The sequence below is a fragment of the Equus przewalskii genome, chromosome 12, assembly GCF_037783145.1.
Source record: "Equus przewalskii isolate Varuska chromosome 12, EquPr2, whole genome shotgun sequence".
Taxonomy (NCBI): Eukaryota; Metazoa; Chordata; class Mammalia; order Perissodactyla; family Equidae; genus Equus; species Equus przewalskii.
In genome coordinates, this window is record NC_091842.1 from 39683437 (window position 1) to 39711195 (window position 27759).

Here is a 27759-nt window from a genome sequence, read left to right on the forward strand (position 1 = left end):
ATTATTTCCCTCCTTCTACTGACTCTGGGCCTTGTTTGTTCTTCTTTTTCTAGTTCTGTTAGGTGTCGTTTGAGGTTGCTTACGTGAGCTTTTTCTTGTTTAGTGAGGTGAGCCTGTATTGCGATGAATTTCCCTCTTAGGACTGCTTTTGCTGCATCCCAAATGATTTGGTATGTCGTGTTCTCATTTTCATTTGTCTCCAGATAATATTTGATTTCTTCTTTAATTTCTTCAATGATCCATTGTTTGTTGAGAAGCGTGTTGTTTAGTCTCCACATTTTTGCACCTTTCTCTGCTTTTTTCTTGTAGTTGATTTCTAGTTTAATAGCGTTATGATCAGAAAAGATGCTTGATATTATTTCAACTCTCTTGTATTTATTGATGTTTGCTTTGGTTCCCAAAATATGGTCAATCCTTGAGAATGTTCCATGTGCACTTGAGAAGAATGTGTAACCTGCTGTTTTTGGATGAAGTGTTCTATATATATCTATTAAGTCCATCTGGTCTAATTTTTCATTTAATTCTATTATTTCCTTGTTGATTTTCTGTCTGGATGTTCTGTCCATTGGTGTTAATGGTGTGTTGAGGTCCCCTACTATTATTGTATTGTTGTTGATGTCTTCTTTTAGTTCTATTAAGAGTTGCTTTACAAATTTTGGTGCTCCTGTGTTGGGTGCGTATATATTTATAAGTGTTATGTCTTCTTGGTGGAGAGTCCCTTTTATCATTATATACTGTCCCTCTTTGTCTTTCTTTATCTGTTTTGCTTTGAAATCTACCTTGTCTGATATTAGTATAGCGACACCTGCTTTCTTTTGTTCATTATTAGCTTGGAGTATTGTTCTCCATCCCTTCACTCTGAGTCTGTGTTTGTCTTTGGGGCTGAGGTGTGTTTCCTGGAGGCAGCATATTGTTGGATCTTGTTCTTTGATCCATCCTGCCACTCTGTGTCTTTTGATTGGGGAGTTCAATCCATTTACATTTAGAGTGATTATTGAGACGTGGGGGCCTACCACTACCATTTTGTGTCTTGTTTTCCGGTTTTCTTCAGTTTCCTTTGTTTCTCGTCCCATGGTTTAATCTGTTCTGATGTAGAGCTGCTACTCTCTGTTGTTGTCCTTCTACTTATCTCCTCTGCTCTTGGTTTTGTAGCCCCTTTCCTTTTTTGGATTTTTCAGGAATGAGGGTTTTCCTGAGGATTTCCTGAAGAGGAGGTTTTGTGGCAATGAACTCCCTTAATTTTTGTTTATCTGGGAAATTTTTTATTTCTCCATCGTATTTGAAGGATATTTTCGCTGGGTAGAGAATTCTCGGCTGTAGGTTTTTGTCCTTCAGATTTTTGAATATATCATTCCACTCTCTTCTAGCCTGTAAAGTTTCTGCTGAGAAATCTGCTGATAGCCTGATGGGGGTTCCTTTGTAGGTTAGTTTCTTTTGCCTGGCTGTCCTTAATATTTTCTCCTTGTCGTTGACTTTTGCTAGCTTCACTACTATATGCCGTGGAGTTGGTCTTCTTGCATTGATAAAGTTTGGAGATCTATTGGCTTCTGTCACCTGAAGATCCATCTCCCTCACCAGATTTGGGAAGTTCTCAGCCATTATTTCTTTGAATAGGTTTTCTGCCCCTTTCTCCTTCTCTTCTCCCTCTGGTATACCTATAATCCTTACGTTGCATCTCCTAATTGTGTCTGATAATTCTCGGAGAGTTTCTTCATTTCTTTTAAGTCTTGCTTCTCTCTCCTCCTCTGCCTGCAACAATTCTATATTGCCATCTTCCAAATTGCTAATTCTTTCCTCCATATTATCGGCCCTACTGTTCAGAGCATCTAGATTTTTCTTAATCTCCTCTATTGTGTTCTTCATTTCCAATATTTCTGTTTGGTTCTTCTTTATCGTATCAAACTCTTTTGTGACATAGCTCCTGAACTCGTTGAGTTGTCGGTCAGAATTCTCTCTTAACTCAGTGAGTATTTTGATGATGGCTGTTTTGAAGTCATCATCATTTAGGTTATATATCTCATTTTCTTTGGGATTGTTTTCTGTGTATTTGTTACTTTCTTTCTGTTCTGGAGATTTAATGTATTTTTTCATATTGCTTGATGATGTTGATTTGTGCCTCTGCATGGAGATAGAGTTTAGTTGCTCCTTTCACTTGTTTCAGCTGCTGCGGTGGGGGGAGCAGCTGTTTATACTTCACCAACCAGGAACCCTGTCCGTAGTTGCTAACTGGGCCTGGGCCCCTCTTCGTAGCCACAGTGGCCCTTTGGATTCCCTCCTCTGCCGTGGGGGCCGTCACGGGGGGCTTCAGGCTGCAGGGGCCTACTGTTGTTGCCCACCTAGATGCGCTCTCTCCTTGGGGTCTGCAACGGTGTTATGGGCTTTTCCAGCGGCCAGGGGTGGGATCACTTATATTTGTCGCTCCGTTGCTGTCGGCACCCACCAAATCTCACTTGTCCTCTATGGGTCGCAGGAGAGCTATTGGCATCTTCTACAGTCTGTGGTTAGTACACCTAGCTATGCTGCTTTTGCCCTGGGGTCTTCCAGCCTTGTGGCTGGCGGCTGGGTGCCTTCTACTGGTGCTGTGCAGAGGCTTTCCCTAAGGCTTCTGTGAGCCTGTAGGGTTTCCCCCTAGGCTACTAAGCTGGGTCTCTGGAACTCTCTCCAGCCCCAGTCCTCTCCGAGATCTCTGGCAATCCCTAGCCTCACCAGGCGGGCAACGGCAGCTGGGGGTCGCCCCGCCCTCTGGGCTTCTCTCCGGGCCTCTGCCGGGAGCCCTGAATGCTCAGCGTGGCCCCTCTGCTACCGGCAGACAGAGAGTTTTGTCTGCTGCCTGGCGGAGCTCCGGCGCTTCCCCTCCGGGTCGCCGGACCCGCCTTTGAAAGTTCCCCCGCCCCGGTCCTCTCCGAGATCTCCGGCAATCCCTAGTCCCACGGGGCGGGCAACAGCAGCTGGGGGACGCCCCGCCCTCTGGGCTTCTGTCCGAGCCTCTGCCGGGAGCCCTGAATGCTGGGCGTGGCCCCTCTGCTAATGGCAGACAGAGAGTTTTGTCTGCTGCCTGGGGGAGCTCCGGAGCTTCCCCTCCGGGTCGCCGGACCCGCCTTTGAAAGTTCCCCCGCCCCGGTCCTCTCCGAGATCTCCGGCAATCCCTAGTCCCCCGGGGCGGGCAACGGCAGCTGGGGGTCGCCCCGCCCTCTGGGCTTCTCTCCGGGCCTCTGCCGGGAGCCCTGAGTGCTCAGCGTGGCCCCTCTGCTACCGGCAGACAGAGAGTTTTGTCTGCTGCCTGGCGGAGCTCCGGCGCTTCCCCACCGGGTCGCCGGACCCGCCTTTGAAAGTTCCCCCGCCCCGGTCCTCTCCGAGATCTCCGGCAATCCCTAGTCCCCCGGGGCGGGCGTCTCTCTGGGACCCTCCGGGCGCCCCGAGCACCAGGCTGGGTCTCCCCGCCAATGGCGGGGAGAGACTCTCCCCGCGGGCTCAGGTGTGCAACTCCAAAGTTTCCCTCTGCGTTTAGGAGTAATTGCAGGGGGTTTAAGTAGGGTTCTGGTCACCTGTTTCCACCGTCGCTCCTCTGTTGTGTTCTCGCTCCTGCCCTAGATGTGTGTGGATCCTCTGGGGGCGTCCGTTGGAAGAAAGCCGCTTGCGGGTACTAGGCTGCCCGTCGGGGTCGGAGAGTTTTCACCTATTTCCACATCCTCCCGGAGGAAAGTCCGTCCGCCTTCCGATGTATAGTCGCGTGGGTGTCTCAGACGTCCTGAGATGCTGTCTGGATATCCTTTGTCAAGCAATAAGTGTCCAAATAATTGTAGACTCGAAGGGCGAGAGACAAAGAGGACTACTCACGGCGCCATCTTGGAATCAAGTCCTGCAACTTCTTTATTACTTCTTTTCTTGAGAGGGGGTGTCTAGTCCCCTTCCCCTGGTCTTAGTGACTTGCTTAAGCAATAGAATGAGAATGAAATAGAAGTGATTTGCTGGGACTTCATAAGAAATCTTGAAGCTGCCACCTGGGGCCTCTTGGAATGCCACCTCTGGGAACATGAGCCACCATTTAAGAAGTCTGATTACCTTGAGACTGCTATGCTCTGAGGAAGCCCAAGGTATGCACATGGAAAGAGGCAGATGCTCAGTCATTTTCAGCTGTTCCAGCCATCCCAGCCCAGGCACCAGACATACGAGTGAAGAAGCCATTTTGGACATTTCCAGTCCCAGCAGACACAAAGGGAAGAAGAACCAAGGAATCACCTGGAGACAGCCAGTACTGAGGCCCAGACACACAGCCCCTGTCAATTATAGCATTCTAGCGATCTCCAGACATTTGAACCACACCAGCCAAAGCTCGAGTCATGGAGCAGACACGAGTTGACCCTGCTGCGCCCTGCTCAAAATCCTGACCACAAAATCATGAGCATAATGTTTTGGGGTGTATGTTATGCACCAATAGATAACCAGAATAACAGTAATACACGAAAAAATAGTCATTATACAAGATTCAAAGAATATAGATGTATTCAAAGAAAATGAGGAAACTTTCCCATCACCCCCTCATTTCACTTCTACTCCTTTTTTTATAGGTAACAGTCAGCTGTTCATCTTACCAGTCTCCTTATGATGTGTTTACATACATCTAAGTATTTGTTATATTTACGTATCATGCTATACATATTTTCCCAGATTTTTTTTATAACTTAACAGTGTGCCTTTGAAATGTATCTGGATCAAGATGAATAGGGTTCTTTTACTCTTAACAGCTGCACAGTATGCCATAGTATGGGTGTACCATAATTGTACTTACTATCTCCTCTGTTGATGGATATTTAGGTTGTTTCCAATGCTTGCTTTAATGAACAATTCTGCAACAAACATCTTATAAAGCAAATTTGTGTACATTCAACAATTTCTTTAGGATAGCATTCTAGAAATGGGATAAGTGAAGCAAAGGGTATGTGCTTTTTTTTTGTTTTTGAGGAAGATTAGCTAACATCCCTAAACTAACATCTGCCGCCAATCCTCCCCTTTTTGCTGAAGACTGGCCCTGAGTTAACATCTGTGCCCATCTTCCTCTCCTTTAAATGTGGGATGCCTGCCACAGCATGGCTTGATAAGCAGTGTGTAGGTCCACACCCAGGGGGCCACTGAAGCAGAACATGTGAACTTAACCGCTGTGCCACCGGGCTGGACTTAACTGCTGTGCCACCGGGCTGGCCCCAGGGTATGTGCATTTTTAAAGGTTTCTTCGGTGGTAAAATATACATAAAATGTACTAAAACTTAATTACTGTTAAGTGTATAATTCAGTGGCATTAAGTGCGCTCACATTGTTGTGCAACCATCACCACCCTCCATCTCCAGAACTATTTCATCATCCCAAACTGAAACTATCTATTAAATAATAACTCCCTATTACCCTCTCCTCCCAGCCCCTGGTGATCACTATTCTTTTTTCTGTCTCTATGAATTTGACTATTCTAGGTACCTCGTATACATGGAATCATACAGTACTTGTCTTTTGGTCTGGCTTATTTCACTCAGCATGATGTTTTCAAGATTTATCCATGTTGTAGTATATATCAGAACTTCCTTCCTTTTAAAGGCGAATAAGTGGGTAGGTACATCACTTGGCCAATGTCACACATCTGTTTAACCCTAGGGACAGTATTCTCACTCTGACCCCAGAGCCTGTGCTATGAAAGCGTATAAAGCACTCACATGATACTTGGTACATACAAAGTGCTCAAGATATATTAGCTTCAATTAGGAGTGTCATCCACTGCAGTTCCAAAACTCTGATTTTTGGTATTTTGATCCTTCCCCCACCCTCTCAACCACCACAACAGCCTTAGAAAATGTTTTTGGTGGTCTTTGATGTCCAATTTTAGCCTTGATTCTCGAAGTCGTTTTCTCCTAAATACTTCCTGCAGCATTAAGAACTGTTTCTAGCTGCTAGCTTCTGCGGAGGATGGTCCTTGCCAGTAGGGTGGGGGCTGGGTGTCCAGTGTGCTTCCAGCTGCAGCCCCAGAGACCACGCACAGGGTCACCCCCTACAGGATGACAGGAGAAATGCCACGTGAGTTTGGCTGGGATGTGCGGCTTGGTACCGTCCTATGGGTGAATGCAGTTGTCCAAAGAGTAGGGCTTTCCTGGGCAAATAGCCTTTCAGTATGTCAGTTTATCTCAATCATGTTTTTAAATTTTTAGTTTCTGCTCTTGTAGCTTCAGGGGAGCCAAGGCCTGAGATCTTACACTCTTATTAAAGAGTCTGTCTGCGTTAATTTGACGCCTGCAGTGTGCGTGTTTACTTTGGAAGTAAGTCTGTGCTGTGTTTCCTTCAGCACTGGCAAACCTCACATATTATTTGAAAACCTCACATATTTGTTTCTCTATGGGCACAGCCTGCTCTTTAAAAATCATCTTCCTAATTCTCTGTACTCCAGTGAAAAAACATTGTAGTTAATGAGGTTTTAAATTTTTGTTATACAAATAATGAGCAAAACATGAAAGTCTTACTCTAACATTTCGTTTGCTAGATTTTGCTTTGCCTAATTATTTCACACTAGTAATATATTCACAGACTATGTTTCATGTGTCATAAAATGCTTAAATGCTCATTGAAAAACACAAAAAGGCATAGAAGATATTTAGTGAAAAGCAGAACTCCCACGTCTACTTCTACTCTCTAGAGGTTGCCATGTTATTTTTTGTCTCCCTTCAGATACTTAAATTTTTAAAATATTTTTCCTATTATTTACAAACAGGATTATACTATCACGTTGTATTGTAAGTGTGGTCTTCTCATTTAATAATATTTATGGGCATCTTTGCACATTAGCACATGGAAATTACCGCATTGTTTTCAACGGATGCAGTGCAGCCCACGGAATAGATTCACCAAATTTTACTAAGTCAGTCTCCTGGTGATAGTCATTTAAGTTGTTTACAGTTTCCAACTAATTGGTAAGTGTGGCAGGGAGGGGCATGTTCCAGAAGGATGACAAAGATTTGAGTAAGAAGGTGCCCCCCCACACTACCAGGCAGGTGAATACAGTCTGTTTACCTGAGACTAGAAAGTAGTCTTGATGGGAAGTACTTAAACAAATAGAATGTTGGAACCAGAAATACAGATAGACCACGTAGTGGGATGTTCCATTTTTTTCCCCCTGCAGTACATTTGGATCAAAGGAAAACTTTCTTGAAGGTGAAATATGCAAAATAGTTAAAAGCAGGGGCTGCTCTGGCTGAGGTGGGGGTCTACGCCGAGACACCCCTGCTAGGTTCCCCTATGCGGACTTCAGGAAGTCCAGGAACCCCCGGAAATGATATACGAAACTGTAGATGCACGTCCTTTTTTCTAAACAAAACCATTATCCCACGGCCCATAGCATTTTACTAGGTTTTTCCGAAAAGAATCATAATACAGACGAGTCTAAGGATCTGTACTCTAGGGTTCCGAGGGGCAGTGTTTGAAAACCGAGAAGACGGCAGTGCTGGTGTCGGGCTGAAAGATCCATTTCTTTCACAGCTCTTATCTTGACTTGAAATTACCGTCTACTCCCCTCTCTCCACCCAAGGAGATAAGCTTCTTGGGGCAGGGGTCCTGCCGGACGTAACCATCCTCGCCATGACACACTAAGTGGTACATAGCAGGCACTCAGTAAATACCTGCTGTAAACATGAGTGAACGAGGTCTGCAGGCTCATGAGGGGAGGAGGGCTTTGGGGACCAATGGCATCCGCGAGCTGGGGGCCGCCAGGGCATCCGCCGACTCCACCGCAGGCAGCCGTACCCGGGATACCACCGGCGAAGACCCCTCTTCCTCCGTTCCCGGTGCACTGCCGCTGTAGTCTGCACCGCGGCCCAGCGCCCTCTGGGAAACGCAGGCCCCAGTGATTCCGCCCGCTCGCCCTCTGATTGGTTCCGAGTACTCCCGGGGCCCCTGGGAGTTGTAGTTCGGGTAGTCGCCGGCTCTTACGCAAATCCACCCCGGGGTACCCAGGCCGCTGCCCGGTGGCGTGCAGGGAGCTGGCCCCGGCGGTGCGTCGCGTCCCCCGGGGCTTCCCCTCCCTTGGGCAGGCCCCGCGGGTCCCCGGCGGAGATGGTGCGCAGGGCGGATCTCGACTCCAGCGGCTGCCCGTCTGTCGGGGCCCTGCACGGACACGTCCCCCTTTATCTTCCGGAGGCTCTTCCCACGACAAACCCCCTTCTGCTCTAGGCCTCTTCCCCTCGCAGCGATTGCCCAGGGAGGTGCCGCCGAGCGTGAGGCCTGAGGGGCAGGCGCCTACCTGCCCCCTTGCGCGGATACGAGGGCGAAGGCCAGGATCCGCGGGGTGTGCGCGGAAGGAGTCCTGGAGGTGCGGGCCGTGCTGGGGCGGTGAGCTCCAGTCCACCCGCACGGACACCGCCCATGTCGTGCCTGGCGCTGTGCCAGGCACGTTTGATCCATAATCTCACTGAATTCCTCCAACAACCCATTTGACAGGAAACAGGCTCAGAGAAATCGACTTGGCCAGCTCACACAGGTCCTAGATCTTGGAGTCCCGTATTTCCCCACCACTTCGTGCAGCTTCCAAACCCATGAACAATGTCAATACACGGTGGTGAGCCAGAATGACCAAAGCACAGGCCAGGAGAGGTCAGCTCAGGTGGGTGAGAGGACCGGGAGGTGGGAGTGGGAACAGGATTGTGTAAACCAAACATCAAAGGGTGCAGGTTTCCTCCTTCGCTGACTTGTAAGCCTCTGGCAGTCAGCGACTCTATGCCTAAAGCCAGCCTCCTAGTAGGGTCCCTATAAATATTGGTCGAACAAATTTTTTTTTCAATTTTTTAAAATTCTAAAATGTTTGAATACATAGAAAAATTTAAGGAGTAAAATGCACACCCACCTACCCTCCATCTAGATTTAACAATCAGAAAAAATAATGTACATAGCACTTTATAGCTTGTAAAGCCTCTTAATGTTACCATACTGCAAATGAAGGTCTCATCGGTCAGCTGATTCAGACCCATTACTGCCTCACCTCCACAAGTCAAGGCCGCCCACTGCACCCCACTTTGGGAAGCTTGCTTCCTCTCCCTCCGTTTCCATCCTGCTCAAGAGGTTGTAGGTTGTCCCAGAACTTGGTTCACCCTCAGAAAGCACAGTTACAAGTATGTTTCTCAGTGGGAGGTTCATTGCCTGGAAATTCACTTTGAACTTGAGTGGTTAGCCTCTCAAAGTCTCAGATTTCTCTCTTAAAATTCAATGTATTGGAGGGCGAGGGAGAGTTTGGGTCACAATGGGATCCATTATTTTCAACTCCAGATTACCACAGAAACTCTTCCATGATCTTCCCCAAAGTTTTTTCCATTCTCTCAATAACAGATATGTATTATATTTAAATACTATAAATGTCCATTATCATGATGGTTGGAGGACCAGGACTGATACCCCTTAGAGACTAAGCTAATTATAAAATACTTTTTTAAAACTATTTTTATTATAAAAGTAGTACATATAGATTTTAAAAATCCCAAAGTGATGCAAAAATGAAATGTAAAAAGTAAAAAAACCCTGATCACCAGAAACGGAGTAAAGGTTGGGCTGTCAGCTATGCATTACTTAGGAATAAGAGCAGAGATTGGACCCTTTGTGGCAGCTGCACTGGATCTAGATTTATCATATTCTCTCCAAATAAGGGCACCCATATGGTTACAGAGGTACAAGAAAGAGGAATTCATCAACACTTCACTTTAATTGTTAAATCAAACATTTAAAATGCATCCTGAGGGCTATAATCCTATTTTCACATTTCTTCATTTTAAAAAATCACTGGAACCTGAAAAAATGGAAGCTTTGTCAGCCTCACTTTACCTAGAAAGGCTTCAGTGTCATCAAAACACTACCTTTCAAGAAGTCCCTGTGTCAGAATTGCCCCTGTTGCAAAAAGTGTCGCTGCCATTGCAAAATATCCTGCCGTAGGCTGGAAAGCCCCGTGTCCTACCCTATTCTGTCATAAGTGCGTTAGTCTCAGCTTAGAGGAGTTTCCTGGACAGTCAAGATGGGGTCAGGGACCCCAGGGATGCAAAGGACCCTGCATGTTGTTGCTCAATTTCATCATTTCTGTCTCAGCAGTGGGAGGCTGGGAGGCTGCCTGTGAGGCAGCTGCGTTGCCACCTTCTGGAATCTTGTACCTGTCCTGGTTCCAGAGAGACCCCAGTCAATACTCTTCTGGCCCAACCTGAGAATTTCACACAACTGACATTTGCATCATAAATGTGCATTGGGGTTCATCCAATTTTTAGGGAAGATGTTGGGTTTGGTGGTTATTTTCTCAGCAGGACCCAGAGAACTGGATGTTAGCTACTAAAACAAACCAAAAGCACTGAATACTCTGTAAAATATAAAGCATGTGGACCAAATGGACAAGAAAATAAATTCAACCAACCAGAACTCATTGAAGCCTTGATCTCAGGCTGGTCACACACAGGGCTGCTTGTTCAGCCAGGCATCAGAATGTTGTAACTGACCTGTGAGAGTGGTCAGCATGGCCCATTTTGAGCCTCACTGGTCAGCTGAAAAAATGACAGCCATGGTTAGTGATAAAGAGTAAAATAATAAATTATTATCATGCAGGGAGACAATATTGCAAAGTAGTTATTAGAGTGAGTTTGAATCCTGGCTCTGGGCAAGTCACTAAGGCACCAATCCTGGCTATAAATGGGGGCGACGAGTCCTGGTGCTGCAGGGATTTTAGGAGATAATGGATATACAGCAAGCTGTGCCTGGCACAGAGCAAGCACGGTTAGAGGGTAACTGTATTACCAACAAAACATCTGCAAGCCAAAAGCTTCATGAGAAAGGCAGAAAGTTTTAGCCAGGATATGCAAATAATGCCAACTAAGTGAAGGAAATATCACCATGTTGCAACCACCACTGTAGCAGTTAATTTAGGAAAGGATCATCAACAAACGCTAAGACCTGGGAGGGGAAAGACTGTAGGAGAATGAGACATTTCCACACACGCAGGTTACGTATTAATTACCAAGAAAAAATGTCCTTTTACAATGGAGAGATGTTGAGGATGCCTCACTGTACCCTCAGTCTAATAATGAGGAAACAATCATACAAATCTAAATTGAGGGACATTCTGCTTGGAATGGACATCAAAAACATCAATGTCTTGACAGAATTAAAAAAAGGCGGGGGAAGTGTGACAGTGTTCTAGAGAGAAGGAGACTATAGAGACATGGCAACTAAAAGCAATGCCTGCTCTCTGATTGGGCCCTGGATTGAGAAAAAGAGAAAGCTGTCAAGACATTATCAGGACAATTGGAGAAATTTGGTTATGGACTGATTATGGTGTTGTAAACAATGTGAAATTACCTGAGTGTGATAATTGTATTCTGATTATTTAAAATAATATCCTTGTTCTTAGTATTTAAGGTACCTAGGGTATTTGGGGTGATATTTGAAAACGTTTTAAATTCATTACCAATGGTTCAGAAAGAAAGAAGGTGTGCATGTGTACCTGAGAGAATCACCTAATACTGTAAAATGTAAAAGGTTGTGAGTCTATGTAAAGAGTATATAAGTGTTCATTGTACTGCGCTCTCAACTTTTCTGTAGGTTTGAAATTTTTCAAAATAAAAAGCTGGGGATAAAAATCAGAGTATGCAGAAAGACAGAAGCATTTAATTCAGGAAGGCAGCTCACCCCACATACAACTTCCATACATTCTGAGCCACTTCTGGAACCCCTCATTTGGCTATGAGCTCCGAAGGATACCTATGTCTTTTTCACCCTTGTTTCTCCAGCATCCTGGCATGGTGTCCAGAATATATGTGCTCAGTAAATGTGCATGGACAAGCACCCTCCCTCCACGGTATGCTCCCAGGAAGCTAGGGCAGGGTCACCTCCGGGAACAAACAAATCAGGATGGTGGTCCCAGGCATGGCGTTTTGAGGCCTTCATGTTGCTGGAAGTACCAGACTACTAAAATGCAGCAACAGGGGCAACACCAGGGCTTGTCTCCTGGCAGTGCCCTTCTGGCCTCACCTGCATGCTTGGGCAGGGAAGGGTAAAGCTTGAAGGGCTGTATTTGCTGCCCCCCATCCCCCTACCATTGGCCCTGGAGGGTCAATAAAACCCCAAGAGTCTGGAGGAGAACAGTTGGCCAGAGAGGCTGATCCCCATCATGGTCCTTTCCAGTGTGAGACCAGGGGCTCTGTTCCTACTCCTCACCCACTGGTATCCTAGGAAAAGTAGAGAGGGAAGCATCTGAATGCCTGCTCAAGGATCAAGAGTCTGGAATCCATTCTCAGACAGTCCCTCACAGATTTACCCATTGCTCTGCAGTCCAGCCCGTGGCAGTGAGAGCTGGGAAGGACCACGTGTCTGATAGGCATTAAGCCCCCCCAGCTGGAAAAGCTGTAGAATCTGTAAGAAAGAGAACACAGCCAGTGATGACACACTCCAGGCCTCAATTCCCACCAAAACACAGAGCATTTCCTGTGCCTTTTCCGTTATTTCACAAGCTGCCTCTTTTCACTCACACCCTCTGGGCTCCAAGGACAGAAGATTTTTTCTCCTCCTAGAAGCCAGACAGCTGGTTCCAGCTTCTCCTGGTCAACACCATGGCCAAGACCCCTAGTGACCATCTGCTGTACTCCCTAGAGGAGCTGGTGCCCTACGACTTCGACAAGTTCAAGTTCAAGCTGCAGAACACCAGCCTGGAGAAGGAGCACTCCCGGATCCCCCGGGGCCAAATCCAGACAGCCAAGCCAGTGAAGCTGGCCACTCTGCTGGTCAACCACTACGGGGAGGAGTATGCTGTGCGACTGACCCTGCAGGTCTTGAGAGCCATCAACCAAAACCTCCTAGCAGAGGAGCTCCACAGGGTAACTGGCCCAGGTAAGCAGGCCCTGTACCTCCACCTCTCCCAGTGCAACCACTGGCTGTTCATGGAATGGGGTGGAAGGTGCAAGAGAGAAGTCGTGTTTGGACCAGTGCGTCCTGATTGGAGGTTAGGAGTCCCAGGTCTACCACAACCCCAGTGACTTTGGCCAAATCCCTTCCCTTGCTCTGGTCTTGGAGCTGGATTAGCAAAGCTAAAACTCCCAGTGGCTTAAAAAGAAGAGCTGAGGGGCCGGCCTGGTGGTCTAGTGGTTAAGTTCATGTGCTCTGCTTCGGCGGCCTGGGGTTCACAGGTTCAGATCCTGGGTGTGCACCTAGCACCACTTGTCAAGCCACACTGTGGAGGGATCCCACATAAAACAGAGGAAGATGGGCACAGATGTTAGCTCAGGGCCAATCTTCCTCACACACAAAAAAGCTGAGATTCTGACTGCAGGGCAGGACCAGGAGAGACAGCAGCTAGATGCCTGTTCGCAGAGAATTGCTCACATAATTTGTGATTAACAATAACGTACAGACAAGGATCTCTGGGTGAGCAAAGAACGCTTGCTAACCAATCATATTAACAGGCTTGGTAGGTAATTTTCTCATTTTTATCCACCTAATTTCAGTTTTGAGTTCTTCTTTAACACATTTTACAGTGGCACTTGAAAATTCTCAAGAGGACGTTCTCCTTTCTTTTCTTTTCCTTCCTTCCATCTTTTCTTTCTTTCTTTTCTTCCTTCCTTCTCCTTCTGCTACCCTTTTGTTGTAACTTTCTGATTTTATTACATTGTGATCAAAGAATGTGGCCGATTTGATTTCTGCTTTTAAAGATTTTTTTTTTGAGATTTTTGGGGGGCCTATTACGTGATCAGTTAAAAAAAATATTCTTTGGTGTTTGAGTTTTTCTTCTATTTTTAGACTTTAGGAGTACATTAGAAATGCTTTCCATGTGTTCCTATGAGGTAGAACAGTTGAAATAACATAAAAATTCTCTGCTCTTTGAAAGAGTGATAGAACTAAACTGTAATCTGAACCTGGTGTAATTTGATGAGTAGAAGTTTTAAGTTAATTTTTCATATTTTAAATTCTGGTTGTTAGCATCTTCAGGGTTTCTCACTAGTTCATGAACCAGTTTTGGCAACTTAACGTTTTCCTACAAAGCCAAGGGCAAAGTGTTTTAAACAACTTTAAAGTTATTTTATTTAATTAATTAATTTATTTATTCCCAAAGCCCCCCAGTACATAGTTTATATTCTAGTTGTGAGTGCCTCTGGTTGTGCTATGTGGGACGCCGCCCCAACATGGCCTGATGAGTGGTGCCATGTCCGGACCCAGGATCCAAACTGGCAAAACGCTGGGCCGCTGCAGCCAAGAATTCGAACTTAACCACTCGGCCATGGTGCCTGCCCCTAAAGTAATTTTAATAAAAACTATTTCAGGGGCTGGGCCGGTGGCTCAGCGGTTAAGTGCACACGTTTCGCTTCGGCAGCCCAGAGTTCGCCGGTTCGGATCCCGGGTGTGGACACGGCACCGCTTGGCAAGCCATGCCGCGGTAGGGATCCCACATATAAAAAGTAGAGGAAGATGGGCATGGATGTTAGCTCAGGGCCAGTCTTCCTCAGCAAAAAAGAGGAGGACTGGCAGCCAATGTTAGCTCAGGGCTAATCTTCCTCAAAAAAAAAATGAACTACTTCAAACCAAAAATGACGGTGCTAATTATAGGTTATCTTCATTTCATTATAGTAGTGGTTTTCAAATTGTATACCAGGAAGATATTTCAGGGATTCTTTAGAATATTAGCAAATACTTGATTCAAGTTTATTAATTTTTTAACTTACAAAATTAACAAATTCATGTTAAAATGTATCATTAACTAAATTTTAAAATACTAGAGCCCCCAGTGTGATAGTTCATGCTGTACTTGAACTCCTTTTTACGTAGACCATAGAATTAAGCCTTTCCAGTCATTTCTGTTTAATTAAACAGTATCCTGAAATTTCCAGGCAAGCTGTTTTAAATAAATTAGTACATTTATTTATCTGTGTGAGTTAGGATTTTCTTCACCTCATGAAACCAAAGAAAATAACAGAAATAAATTAGTTTCTGAAGTTGTAACTGTCCTTCATAACTCCTGATTTCAAATTTTTGTGCCAAACATCTTAATTCTTCTTTATTGATTGATTTTTGTAAGTGAGTTTTGTACATCTATAATCACACACAAATTTATACCAACAAACTAGGTTTTTTATTTATTTCATGTATTAAGAATTCTGTATAAGATCTTATATTGGAAACAAGTTCTCCTGCCTAGAAAGTTTGAAAAGCACTATTTGAGAAATATATAGCAAATAATTCGTATGTTCTTGTTTAATGGTAATTGACTGCTGTTGTCTAGAATGTTCTTAACTCTAATTTCTGAGGGGATTCTCTCTTCTCTCTCTTTCCCCAACCCTTGGCCCTGAGCACTGGACATTTTCATCCCTTTGTATCTCGTTGTCTTTTCAGAATATCTGATACAAGAACACGGCCCAGACAGTTCAGCAATGTCTTGTTCCTCTGTGGAAAATAATCCCAAGAGCCTGAGGATATCAGATGGTCCACAAGGTGATAGGCAGTGGCAAAGTGGTGACAGGGCAGCCAGCCTGCCATCTGGCCAACTCGAGGCTGGAAGGGGGCCCCAGAAGAAGCCTCAGGTCAGATCGAGAGATCAGAAGGGCTCCGAGGGCCTGGATGTGCAGGGCAAGCTGGGGGCCAGGAGTGTGACTCCTTCTTCCAGGAGAAGCCCATTCCCCGGCAAGCTGCAGGAGAAAGGGATGAATCCGGGATCCGGGGTACGCAGGAATGCCAGCTCTGCAGGAAGGCTCCAAGGAGTCTCCAGTGGGTTATTTTCTGGGTCCCCAGGAAGGAAGGAATCCAAGACACCTGAAGTAAATTTACCTTCAAGAAAGAAGCGACCCAAAAGTCTTGAATTTACCATTTCTTCAGGAGAAGGAGAACCCTTCAATCCAGAAACTCTTCTGCTTCAAGAGAAAATAAGAAGTGAGAATCCAGACTCAGGTGCCACCTCCAGTGAAGTGGCCACTCTGGATATAGGGGCTACTATGGCTCTGGAGAAACGCTCCAGGAATCCAGAACATTCCATGATCCTAGAATGGGGAGCATTCAGGAATACAGTTTCTCATGTATCTCTGGCTAGAGAGGAGAGGACTCGGGAGCATCCAGAATCCAGAGCACCTTTGGAGAAACATGGGACTGAGGATCCAGAGACCCCTGAGACCTTGGGGGAGGTGGTAGGTGGTGTGCTCCATAAGCCTTCAAATTCAGAAGTCCCTCTGTCTTCAAGTAAGAAAGGACCCCAGAATCCAGAAGACCTGGCATCCTTAGGAATGGTGACCTATGCAGGTATTCCCCCACAAACCTCCTTTTATCCCCACTGTACTTATGTTACTGGATCCCTGGGTGCCCCCCAAGGTCCCCAACCCTTTGAGAATCTGATGTAGACCATGAATCCTAAAAAAATGCACACGTGCATTTCTTCACAAAATGTTGCATCAAATTTCAGTTAGTTCTTAGATGCTCTGAAGTCCCTCTTTAGAATTCCAAGGGCTTCACAGACCCTAAGTTGAGCATCTGGGAAAGGATGGGTAAAAATATCTCCTTCTCACAATAACCCCATGGCAGTATGTCATGGGCCCAAGATTCTGCCATTCACTTCTCTCTGGGCAGGGAGGAGAGCTGCTGACTAAAATCCTAGGTCCTTTTTACTAAGGAGGAAGAAATTAGGATTATGTTGGTTTGTGAATGACAGAAACACCAAAATAAGGATAACTGAAACAAGATAGAAGGTTGTTCCTCTTTCACATAAATGACACACAGGTAGTCCAGGACAGATGTGGTACTCCATCAGGCTACTGATGTTTTTTGCCCCACCAAGTTTTCTCTCAAGCTCATGGTCTCAGATGGTGGCATCCTCATTCCAGGCAACAGGATAGAGAGACAAAGGACAATAGTATTGCTTAGAGAGTAAGTGATTCCCTTATTTCCAGAAGTTTCTAGAAGCTGCTCGTGACACCTCCAGTTACATCCCTTTGGCCAGAATGTAGTCAAATGGCCACGCCTAACTGCAAGGGAGGCTGAGAAATGTAGGTTTTCTTGGGTGAGAAAGGGAGCCAGGAAGAAGCAGCCATATGGACAGCAATCAATTCTATCACAAGGCAAGGAGGGGAGAGTGATTATGGGGTGCCTCTCACAGTCTCACAGACATGATATGAATTCCTGGGACTCTGTGAGAGGAGGAGGTGGGAAAGGACTAATGGATTGAGTGTGTTTCTATTTCTTCTTGTACCTTCTGTCATTTCTGCTTTATGAATTTGTGCTATGGTCTTGGGGCAGAGCTAGTCATAGCTGTATCATCATGGTGCGTTATGCCCTTCCGCCTTATTAAGTCCCCTTCTTGACTTTCATTTAATATTTCCTGAACCTGGATGTGAGCAGTGGTCCATCTGCTCCATTCAACACACACTTCCCAAATGCTCACCATATGTCAGGACTCTGCTAGGGGCTGGGGGTCCAGTCATGAGTGAGTCACTGCCCCCCAGGAGCCCCTGCTCAAGTCATGAGCAGCCTGGGGGCTTTTAAGCGGTAAAGCAAACACTGGTCAGAATATCTTGCTGTCTTTATATCACCTGCTAAAACAGTGTATTTGTGGGAGGAAGGCATAGAATTTATACCAAAAGGCCTTTCTTTAGGATAAATGCCCAAGAATTCCAAGTCTCAGGACTGTCATGAGATGTAGCCCTTAGCTCTCAGTCCCAGCGGCTCATTTCCTGCCTCACTGGAGGGAAGCCAGGGAAGACAAGCTAGGAAGTGGCCACAGTCTAACCAAGAACTCACCTGTCCCAGGCATAGTCTTTCTCTCTGCTGTGCTTTGTAGCACTCCTTCGTAACATCTTGGGTTTGTCACTCAGGAGATTTTTCCACTGCCATGTCACCAAGGAGGCTGCAGGACAAGGCTGTGTGTCCCCTTTGCCGCGCCCAGGAAGGAGACCCAGATGGTGGCACCTGCGTGCATGATTCCTGCAGCTGCTCCATTGCTTCTAGGAATCTCAAGGCCTCAGATGGTCACTCACCCAGCTGCCCCCAGTGCCAGGCCTCACTCCCAGGAAAGAGCTCTGGAGGCCAAGAGCGGCAGGAGGGCCAACAGATGGCCAGCCTGATCTCCAAGCCCCTGCCACAGTGTGAGCGTCACATGAACCAAGTCCAGCTGCTCTTTTGCGAGGACCACGGGGAGCCTATCTGCCTCATCTGCAGGCTGAGTCAGGAGCACCAAGGCCACTGGGTACGCCCTATCGAGGAGGCCGCCCTGGAATACAAGGTAGGGCTTCCTGCCCAGGGCCCTCCTCTGCTGGGCACTTGGACATGCTGGGGCTTGCTTCATTTTCTCAACAACTCTGGGAGGCTGGTGTATTAGCCAGCATTCTTGGACTGTAAATGGCAAAAACACAATACAAACCAGGCCAGTAAAGAGTGAATTTACCAGTTCACGTAGCTCTGAGGTCCAGGGGATGCTAGCTTCAGGTATAGCTGAATCCAGATGTTCACAGGAGGTCACTAGGAATCTCTCTAACCACCTCCTGGCTCTGCTTCCCTTGGCGTGATAGATTCATTCTTCCTCTTTCCTGGGCACCCCTTCCTATGCTCTTGGCTTCAGCATCCTTAGCTTTACTCTCCAAAGCAAATTTTCCCCTCTAGAGTTGGCACCCACTAAAGATGGCAGGAGCCAAGTTTAATCCTCAACAAGTACTCTTTTTCCAGGAGCAAATTCAGAAGCAGCTGGAGCATCTGAAGGGGTTGAGAAAATCTGGGGAGGAGCAGAGATCCCAGGGGGAAAAGACGACAGCAGACTTCCTGGTAAGGAGGGCAGAAGGAGGGAGGGGACCAAGAGTGAGCAGGGGCCCCCAAGATTCTGTTCTGGTTCATAGGGAAGTAGAGCTGATCACATATTTAGAATCATCTGTTCTTTGCTGGCAGGGAAGTAACAGGCATCCAAGGATGAGTTCGTCCCTGGAGAGGGAGACCACCCCCAGCAGGGAGGGGCATCTCCAAGGACCCTGTCATGCTTTCTTATACTCATGATGAAATGATATAGCGAAACTAGCACCAGTGGCTGTCACTGAGGGATGGGACTAAGGAAAGAGGAGGAGAGACTTTTCAGCTTTAACTACTCCTCTGTATTGTTTTTATAATTGTCTATTTTATTTTTAAAAAAAAATATTGATTTTTAAAATTCAAACGATTAAAGTGAACGTTTTCTTTAAAACCATGGTTTTGCAATGCCATGTACTTTCAGTAAGTACAACTTATTGGTCTTTCTCTGTTGAGCTGGTGTCCAGCCTCTTGGACACTAAGTTGCTTCTATTTTCCCTGCAAGTGAAGGTGACTACCCCACAGAGCCTTCATTTGTTTGATCTATGTTGGTTGTTGGATCCCGTCTCCCTCTTTGGGTTCCAGACTTCTGTTGGAACGCACCACACTGCAATGGGCAATGGGCAAAGACAACAAAGGGCAGAATAGGGGGAGGGCATTGGCCCACGTGTCTGACTTTTGGGAAGCTCCTGAATTGTAGTAAAATGAAACCCTTCCCTATAATCCCAGGTGGCTTGGGACTTGTGGCTGCAGCAGAGGTCAAGTGTGCCCGCTGAGGAGTGTGAGGCAGGAGCCTGGGCTGTTCAGGGAAACAGGCAGACAGGAGGGTCTAGCCTTCCCTTAAGATACTCATGGTGACATGGGCCCCTGTGGGAAGGAGATGCTGTTTTCAGGACTTCTCTTTCTCCTCCTCCTTTCAATAGTCAAAAAAAATTTGTTTTAATCTTAGGGAAGGGGGAGGGAAAGCTCTTCTTTACAGCAGAATGCCAGCTAAAACAAGTACAGAAGAATAATTGAATTAGAAATTTTCCATTATACAAACACCAATATAACAGTTAACACCAACAGGGATCATCAACGGATGCTAAATTTTTAGAGGAAGATGGTTAGAGAACAGGATATTTACACACTCTCAAAGTACCACTCCCTGAATTACTTAATAATTAAAACAGAAACAATGTATATTTACAGTGGAGAGCTCTGGTAGAAACCTCCTTAACCAGGTGACCAATCCTAGTATAACAATAATGGTGATGTACAAACTGGACATCCTTTGCCTCCCCATGGGATGCACCAGGAAGACCACGGCATTAAGTATATGATATTCTTGTCCAAAATGGTTAGCCTGAATTTAATCATGAGCAAAATTATCAATCTTAGAATCTAGGCCACTGAACAAGACAAGTGACCTGTCCTCTTAAAAAAGAAGTCAATGTTACCACCATCAACAACAATGAAAAGTGAGGAGACATTTTTGGTTCAAAAGAACTGGGGCTAGCCCGGTGGCGCAGCGGTTAAATTCACACGTTCTGCTTCTCTGTGGCCCGGGGTTCGCCAGTTCGCATCCCGTGTGCAGACATGGCACCACTTGGCATGCCATGATGTGGTAGGCGTCCAACATATAAAGTAGAGGGAGATGGGCATGGATGTTAGCTCAGGGCCAGTCTTCCTCAGCAAAAAGAGGAGGATTGGCAGTAGTTAGCTCAGGGCTAATCTTCCCCCCCCCCCAAAAAAGTTTCTAGCACCTAAAATGATCAATAAATGGTACTTACTGTTTAAAAAAAAAAAAAAAAGAACTAGGGTCAGTCCTGTCCTTTTGAGCTCAAAATGATGACTTCTTAAGTCCAGTCTTAGTGGATCTGAAGTCCCCTCTCCCTCCTTGGAAGAAGGACAAGGTGCCCTAGAGCCACTTCACCTCTCCGCAGAAGGCTTCTAGTGATGATGAGAAAGAGGGCGAGAGAAGAGCTAACGGCTGACCAGTGGGCAGCGGTAGTGGAAGTTCACTTACAGTTAAATGAATGGACTGACCAGCCCCATTCAGAGCCACACTGAGAACCTCTGCTGGGGCGTGGAGAGAAGTCTCCCTCCTGGAGCCTTTGGTGGTCATAACCTTGTCCATCTATGACCTCAAGCATACGCCACCCTCACAGTGGCTTTCAAGGAAGAAAGAAGGTGACATCATTTATATTAGTGTCCTATGGCTGCTTTAACAAAGTACCTCAGACTAGGTGGCTTAAACCATGGAAATTTATTCTCTTTCAGTTCTGGAGGCTAGAAGTCTGAAATCAAAGTGTTGGCAGGGTTGCTTCTTTCTGAGGGCCACAAGAGGACATGTTCCAGGACTCTCTCCTCAGCTTGTAGATGACTGTCTTTTCCCCATGTCTCTCACATGGTATTCTCCCTATGTGTGTATCTGTGTCCAAATTACCCAACTCCAGGCCTCCCCCACTCCATATGACCTCATTTTAACTAATTACATCTGCAACAAACCTATTTCCAAAGAATATCATATTCTTAGGTACTGGGGGTTAGGACTTTAATATATGAATTTTGGAGAGAACACAATTCAATCCATTACATGAGGCTTTAGGACATTTTCCAAGAGCCAGCCCCTGCCACATTCAGTCTGTTCTGGAAGGTTCTGGCCCATTTTGCCTCCTGCCCTGGAGTCCAGGCCTCTAAAAGGCTGAGGAAGCCTGCCTCTTATCCACCTCCAGGAGGTGGCCTTCTTGGGATTCCCTGGGCATACACATCCACCTCACTGCACAGATTCCTACACCTCCCTGTGCCCTGTTCCCCAGAAAAAAACCGAAATCCAGAAGCAGAGAATCCAGTGCCAGTTGGAGCAGTTTTACCGGTTTCTGGAGGAGCAAGAGCAGCTCTTTGTGGCCTGGATGGAGGAGCTGGGCCAAACCATTGGCCAGGTCAGGGAGACACACGGCACCCAAGTGTCTAAGTACACCGCCCTTCTTGATGAGCTGATTGGGGAGCTGGAGACCAAGCAGTGCCAGCCGGAATGGGAGCTTATGCAGGTGAGTGTGGCTGGGCGTGGCCTTCCCCTGTCCACTGTGCCCAGTAGGATGACATGGGATCCCAGCACTGCCATAACTTCTGCCCAAGCCAGTGAGTGAGGCCCTTGGGGCTGCGGGTGGGACTTGGTCTTGGTGACCCATGATGCCTCTTGTGCCAAGACCCCTTCGATGAGCTCTTAGGAGCCCAGGGTGGCCAGCATCCTGGGGATCCCCTAGCATCTCTCAGAAAAGATCAGCAGGGCTTGGGTGCAATTCCATTGCTGGTCCCAGCTGCGCTGCCACCTTTGGTGATTAGAATTGCGGAGAGGTGCCTCAGTTTTGATGACACACCAGGGCTGGGAGCCCAGGAGGAGAGGCCAGGAGTCAGCACGGCCCATAGGAGACTGGTAACCGAGAGCTCCCATCTTTTCTCTCCTAGGACATCGGAGTCACCCTGCACAGGTACCAAGAGGTCCCATGGTGTTCGCTTGGGAGTCCCGCAGGAAGCATTTGGGGAGGCAGTCCTAGGAGGGAGATATTCTCACCGCCGGTTCTGTGACTCTTCCCTGGACTCCTCCCATCTCCTGCAGCTTCCTAAGGCCTTTCTGGATTTGTGCAGGGAGAACAGAGTATGATCAGGAGGGAGAGAATGGCATTGCACATACCCGGTGTGCTGATGGTGGCTTCCTAAGAAACCTCCCTAACAGATTGTGTCCTCTGCCATTTGCCTCCTGAAAACTGTTCCTGCAGAAGTGCTTGTGGCCTCAGGGAGGGAAGCACTTTCCAGGAGTGGAGCTGCTTAGCCCAGCAGGCAGGGGAGAGGAGGGTAGGGAGGAGCCTGGACTGTTACAATCACCCCAGGAACTTTACAAAATCCTGACATCCAGGCCTTGGCAGACAAATTAAATCCGAATCTTCAGGAGTGTGACCTAGGCATCAATGTTTCTTTGAGTCTTTTTTTTTTTTTGGTGATAAAATATACGTAACACAAAATTTACCATTTTAACCATTTTTAAATGTAGGATTCAGTGGCATTAAGTACATTCACATTACTGTGCAGCCATCACCACCATCCATCTCCAGAACTTTTTCATCTTCCCAAATGGAAACCCCAGACCATTAAACAATTCTCCATCCTCCCTTCCCCAGCCCCTGGCAACCACCATTCTACTTCCTGTCTTTATGAATTTCTCTACCCTAAGCACCTCATATAAGTGAAATTATACAATATTTGTGCCTTTGTGTCTGGCTTATTTCACTTAGCATAATGCCTTCCAGGTTCATCCATATTGTATAGTGTGTCAGAATTTCCTTCCTTTCTTAAGGCTGAATAATATTCTATCATATGTATATACCACATTTTATCCATTCATCTATCAATGGACATGTGGGTTGCTTCCACCTTTTGGCTACAGTGAATAACACTGCTATGAATATTGTTTTACATGTATCTGTTGGAGTCTCTGCTTTCAATTTTTTTGGGCATATACCCAGAAGTGGAATCGCTATATTATATGGTAATTCTATGCTTAGTTTTTTGAGAAACGAACATACTATTTCCCACAGTATCTGTACCATTTTACATTCCCACCAGTAATGCACAAGAGTTCCAATTTCTCCACATCCTTGCTAACACTTATTTTTGATTTTTTTAAAAATAATAGCCATCCTAATGAGTGTGAAGTGGTATCTCATTGCGTTTTTTTCTCGTTTAATATCATTTTTATTTCAATAGAAAAAGACTAGGTTAGTGTAATTAATTTGACATAGATAATTCTTGGCTGAGCATGTCAATATCAGCACCATTTTAAGGCCATTATTAAAACTCATTGTGGTTTTGATATCAGTGGTTTTTAAAACTTCCCATGTGATGCCAATTCGTGGCCAAAGTTGAAAGCCAGTGTTTAGAACTCACAGTCCGGGGAGGGCTTTCTTTGTGAAGCCCAGGCAGGGCTGGGTGTGCCCTGTGGAGGCTGCACCTCGCTTCCAGCTCATGGGAGCTTGGGCCGCCTCCATGCTCCAGCCCTCTGGCCAACAGTCTTTTGTCTCTAGGGCCAAGATGGTGACTGTCCCTGAGCCGTGGGCCACCCCTCCAGAGGTGAAAGAAAAGCTCCACCTGCTCTACCAGAAATCAGAGTTTGTAGAGAAGAGCATGAAGCACTTCTCAGGTAGGTGGGCTTGGGGGAAGATGGGAGGTTCCTGCTTGCTTCCTCCCTGATATGCAAGTAGCCTACAGGCCCCTAGTGTCCCTTCTCCATCTCCCACAGCCCTTCTGACTCTGCCTTTAGCCTCTCCCTGATCTGTCCTCAGCTGGGGGACCTAACTCAAGCTCCCTTTCTCCTTTTAGAAACCTGGCGTTCAGAAATGGAAACCTTCAATGGTGAGTATGGTGGTGGTAGTATGTGCTGGCTAGGCGTTATTGTGATATTCCCTTATGCTGTTGATTTCTGGGCATTATCTAGAAGAGAGAAAAACACCTGTAACAAAGGCAGGAGAAAGGTCATGACAGGCCCTCATAAGCTCTGTGTTGGACTCGTTGGCTGGGTCAGCTCATCAGACTTCAGAGTCTCCAAGGCAGATCCAAGGGCCTTGGAGGAATGAGGTTATATCCAAGGAGAAGAAGTAGGGTCCTGAGCAGGAGAGTCCTCGTCTTTCCTTGTGGTGGGGACCAGAGTAGATTTTGTCCCCCTGAATGGGAATCTCAGGATTTTTTCCCCTATCTCCTCTTTCTTTGTAGTTCCAGAACTGATTGGTGCTCAGGCACCCTGAGGAGAGTGGCCTTGGCCTGCTGTATCCTTGTGCTGTCCCCCAGTATGTTCCAGAAGAATGGCCCTGTCCATGTTTCCTGGAGGCAGGGAGAACCCCGTGGGGATGTTGCCCATGGACCCCAGCTAGGTATTCTAATTCTCTCTGCAGTTAATGTAATTCTGGATGTAGAAACCAGCCGCTCCAACCTCATCTTCCATCTACTCTGATGACTTGAAGAGTGTGAGACCTGGAAACAAGTGGGACCGTCTGCCTGACAATCTGGAAAGATTCGATAGCTGCATCATCACCCTGGGCTCTCTGAGCTTCCTTTCCAGCCGCTATTACTGGGAAGTGGGGGTGGAAGACAAGACAGGGTGGGTCCTGGGCATTTGGAAGGCGTCCATGAGCAAGAAGGGAGCAGGACTGTGTCACCAGAGAATGGCTACTGGGTGGTGATGATGACGAAGTGAAACGAGTACCAGGCATCCATTTTTCTCCCAACCTGCCTGTGGATGAGGGAGCCCCCCCAGGCATGTGGGCATCTTCCTGGACTACAAGGCTGGAGACATTTCATTTTACAATATGATAGACAAATCCCACATCTACACAGTCACCGATTTCTCTTCCTCTGGGCCCCTTCAACCTATCTTCAGCCCCAGGACACAAGACAGAGGGAAAAACATGGATCCTCTGGCCACCTACCCAGTGGGGTCAGGGGACCCAGTAAATGCCCAACACTTCACATCTCTCTTCTAGCTCCTGGCCTTGTATCTTGAATTCATACACTTAACAGACATTATTGAACACCTACTGGGTTCCAGCTGCTGTGGGGAATATAATAAATAAGAGAACAGTCTCTGTGCCCAAGGAGCTTATGGAATAGTTGCAGAAGTAAGCTAGGTATGCAAATATTGGTAAACCAAAGGTGAAGAGAACACATGAACTGATGACATGCCATGGATTTCAGAGGAGGAAGTATGTGGCTGTTACTTAATAAATCCTAGTATGAATTAGCACCCTAAGATGCTCCTGCAGAGATCCCACCCTCATTTTCTCTCAGGACCCCATGGCAAGGTTATGTCCCTTCATTCTATCCTCCCCTGTCTTGAGGACTTGGGAAGCCTAGAGGAAAAACAAGCAGACTGGACTGTTACAAAATATTTTTGTACCTGGATTAATGAACTACGGTTCTTCAGAGTATTGGCTGGGCCTCATAAGTAAATCACTTAGAAAATTTGGTCATCATTGCATTTGTTGTCACTCAGTTGATCACTGTGAGATCCCGTTTCCCTACTGAACACCATGAAAGAGATGGGGCTGCCGGAGTGGAAAACCATTTGACACATATTCCAAGTGTCAGATTATTCTGTCCTGATCTGTATCTGAAAAACCTGTGGGCCTGTGGAATATTAGGTGTTCTGGTTTACAGAAGCCCTCTCTGTCATCCTCCATTTAGAGAGATGTAAAGAGAAGGGACGTAAGAAAACAAAAAGAATCAAATGAAGATTAAACTCCAACTCCTCTCTCCGTCTTCAGACTAGAACCTAGATTGGACTCAGGTTCTCCATAGTTGTTACCAGAGCATGAAACACATGCTTTGCTTTCTTCATGGAGCTTTGTTCTACGTGCATAATCCACATGCCGACACAGTTCATATGCCCAATTTGCTTAGCTGTTCCCTATGGTTTGTCATTTGTTACCCCCAATTCTTCCTTGCTATAACCTTTCCATGAACAGCTTCATGTATATTTCCCACCACCTGCCCATACACATATTTTTCTCATATTATTTCTCATATTATTTTCTCATATTACTACATATTATTCCTAAAATGGTTCCAGAATGTGAACTATTTGATAGCACTTGCTATAGCTGGTCATACAGTCCTTCAGAAAGACTGAAAAACGTTTCATGCTCAAAGCAATGTTTGTCATTTAAAAATCTGTGCTGACTTAATGCAGATATAGTGGGGTTTGACCTGTGTTTTATTTCATTACCTGTTAGTGAGGCTGTGAATTTTTTCATGTGAATTTCTACTTTTTGCTTCATTATGCAGAAATAGTACAGCTCTTTTGATTATTTGTTATGTGGAATCTAGATAATGAACTTAGTTGTTTGTAATGCTTCTTCATAAATATTTTAGATACTAAACATTTGTATCTGTAAGATGAAATTTTACCTGTCTGGTGGTTTTTTAAAAATTGAGATATAATTCACATATCATAAAATTCATCCTTTTAAGGTGTACAATTAAGTGGGTTTTGGTATATTCACAGTGTGTACAAACATCACCACTAATTCCACAACATTTTCATCATCCCCAAAACAAGCCTTGCATCCCTTAGCAGTCACTTGCCCTTCTCCCCTCCTCCAGCCCCTGGCAACCACTAACCTACTTTTTGTCTCTATGGAATTGCCTATGCCGGACATTTCGTGTAAGTAGAATCATACACCATGATGGTCTTTTGTGACTGGCTTCTTTAGCTTAACATAATGTTTTTAAGGTCCATCCATGTTGCAGCATGTATCAGTACTTCATTCCTTTTTTATTGATGAGTAATAATCCATTATATAGACCACATCTTGTTTATCCATCATCAGTTGATAGACATCTGGGTTGTTTCTACTTTTCAGCCATTATGAATAATGGTGCTATTCATATGCAAGTTTTCCTGTGGACATATGTTTCCATTTCTCGTGGATTTATACCTAAGAATGGAATTGCTGGATCATAGGGTTAGTCTATAACATTTTGAGAGACTGTCAAACTGTTTCCAAAGCGGCTAAGCATCTTTTCAAATGTCAATGACCATTTAGTTTTTCTCCTCTGTGGAATGACTTTATAGTCTTTGCCTTAGTCTTTGTCACTTCGCAGGAACTCTTTGTGTGTTGGGAATGTCTAATTCTTTATCTGGCTTATCTTTTACAACTATTTTCCAGTCTACTAGTTTTTGACTTTATTAATATTGTTCTTAAAAATTAAAAAAAAATAAAGTCACTCAGGTTTATATTTTATTTCAAGGCATCTCGGTTTTCTGTTTTGCCTCAACATCAAATGTAACGTTCTCTTAAGTGTTCTTTTACTGGTTATTAAATTCCACTTTTTGTGTGTAGTATAAGGACGGGAGTCTTTTTCCCCAGAAGAACAGATAATTTTTGCTAGAACCATCTATTTCATACTAAGTTGAAATGCTACCCTTTCACGCAG

The 27759-nt window shown here is 45.7% G+C and overlaps 1 protein-coding gene and 1 long non-coding RNA gene across 4 annotated transcripts; one reads left to right on the top strand and one right to left on the bottom strand.

Moving 5' to 3' along the window:
* Window positions 1-4485: 4485 nt before the first annotated feature.
* Window positions 4486-8337, bottom strand: LOC103551642 (uncharacterized). The gene is made up of 2 exons (XR_011524586.1): window positions 7653-8337; window positions 4486-6034 (listed from the first exon to the last, which is right to left on the bottom strand). It is a non-coding gene; the product is annotated as an uncharacterized lncRNA (long non-coding RNA).
* A 3258-nt stretch (window positions 8338-11595) lies between these two features.
* On the top strand, window positions 11596-27573 carry MEFV (MEFV innate immunity regulator, pyrin). 3 transcript variants are annotated; one of them, XM_008521121.2, is made up of 9 exons: window positions 11596-12879; window positions 15373-16269; window positions 17835-18241; window positions 18682-18777; window positions 21594-21824; window positions 22243-22265; window positions 23856-23971; window positions 24151-24183; window positions 24720-27573. In XM_008521121.2, exons 1-9 carry the CDS (start codon window positions 12603-12605, stop codon window positions 24776-24778), a joined length of 2139 nt encoding a protein of 712 aa, XP_008519343.2. In that variant the 5' UTR covers window positions 11596-12602; the 3' UTR covers window positions 24779-27573. The 3 variants fall into 3 exon arrangements, with proteins under 3 accessions (XP_008519343.2, XP_070423010.1, XP_070423009.1); XM_070566909.1 differs by having other exon boundaries at window positions 12518-12879; window positions 24541-25796; XM_070566908.1 differs by lacking the exon at window positions 24720-27573 and having other exon boundaries at window positions 12518-12879; window positions 24151-24493.
* The last annotated feature ends 186 nt before the right edge of the window (window positions 27574-27759 follow it).

What these genes read in the sequence shown, in the direction of transcription:
- MEFV (XM_070566908.1), top strand. Translation starts at nt 12,603, where the DNA reads ATGGCCAAGACCCCTAGTGACCATCTGCTGTACTCCCTAGAGGAGCTG. An exon ending in CCACAGGGTAACTGGCCCAG is followed by an intron (nt 12,880 to 15,372) that starts GTAAGCAGGCCC and finishes TTGTCTTTTCAG; the next exon opens with AATATCTGATACAAGAACAC. An exon ending in AGGCCGCCCTGGAATACAAG is followed by an intron (nt 18,242 to 18,681) that starts GTAGGGCTTCCT and finishes CTCTTTTTCCAG; the next exon opens with GAGCAAATTCAGAAGCAGCT.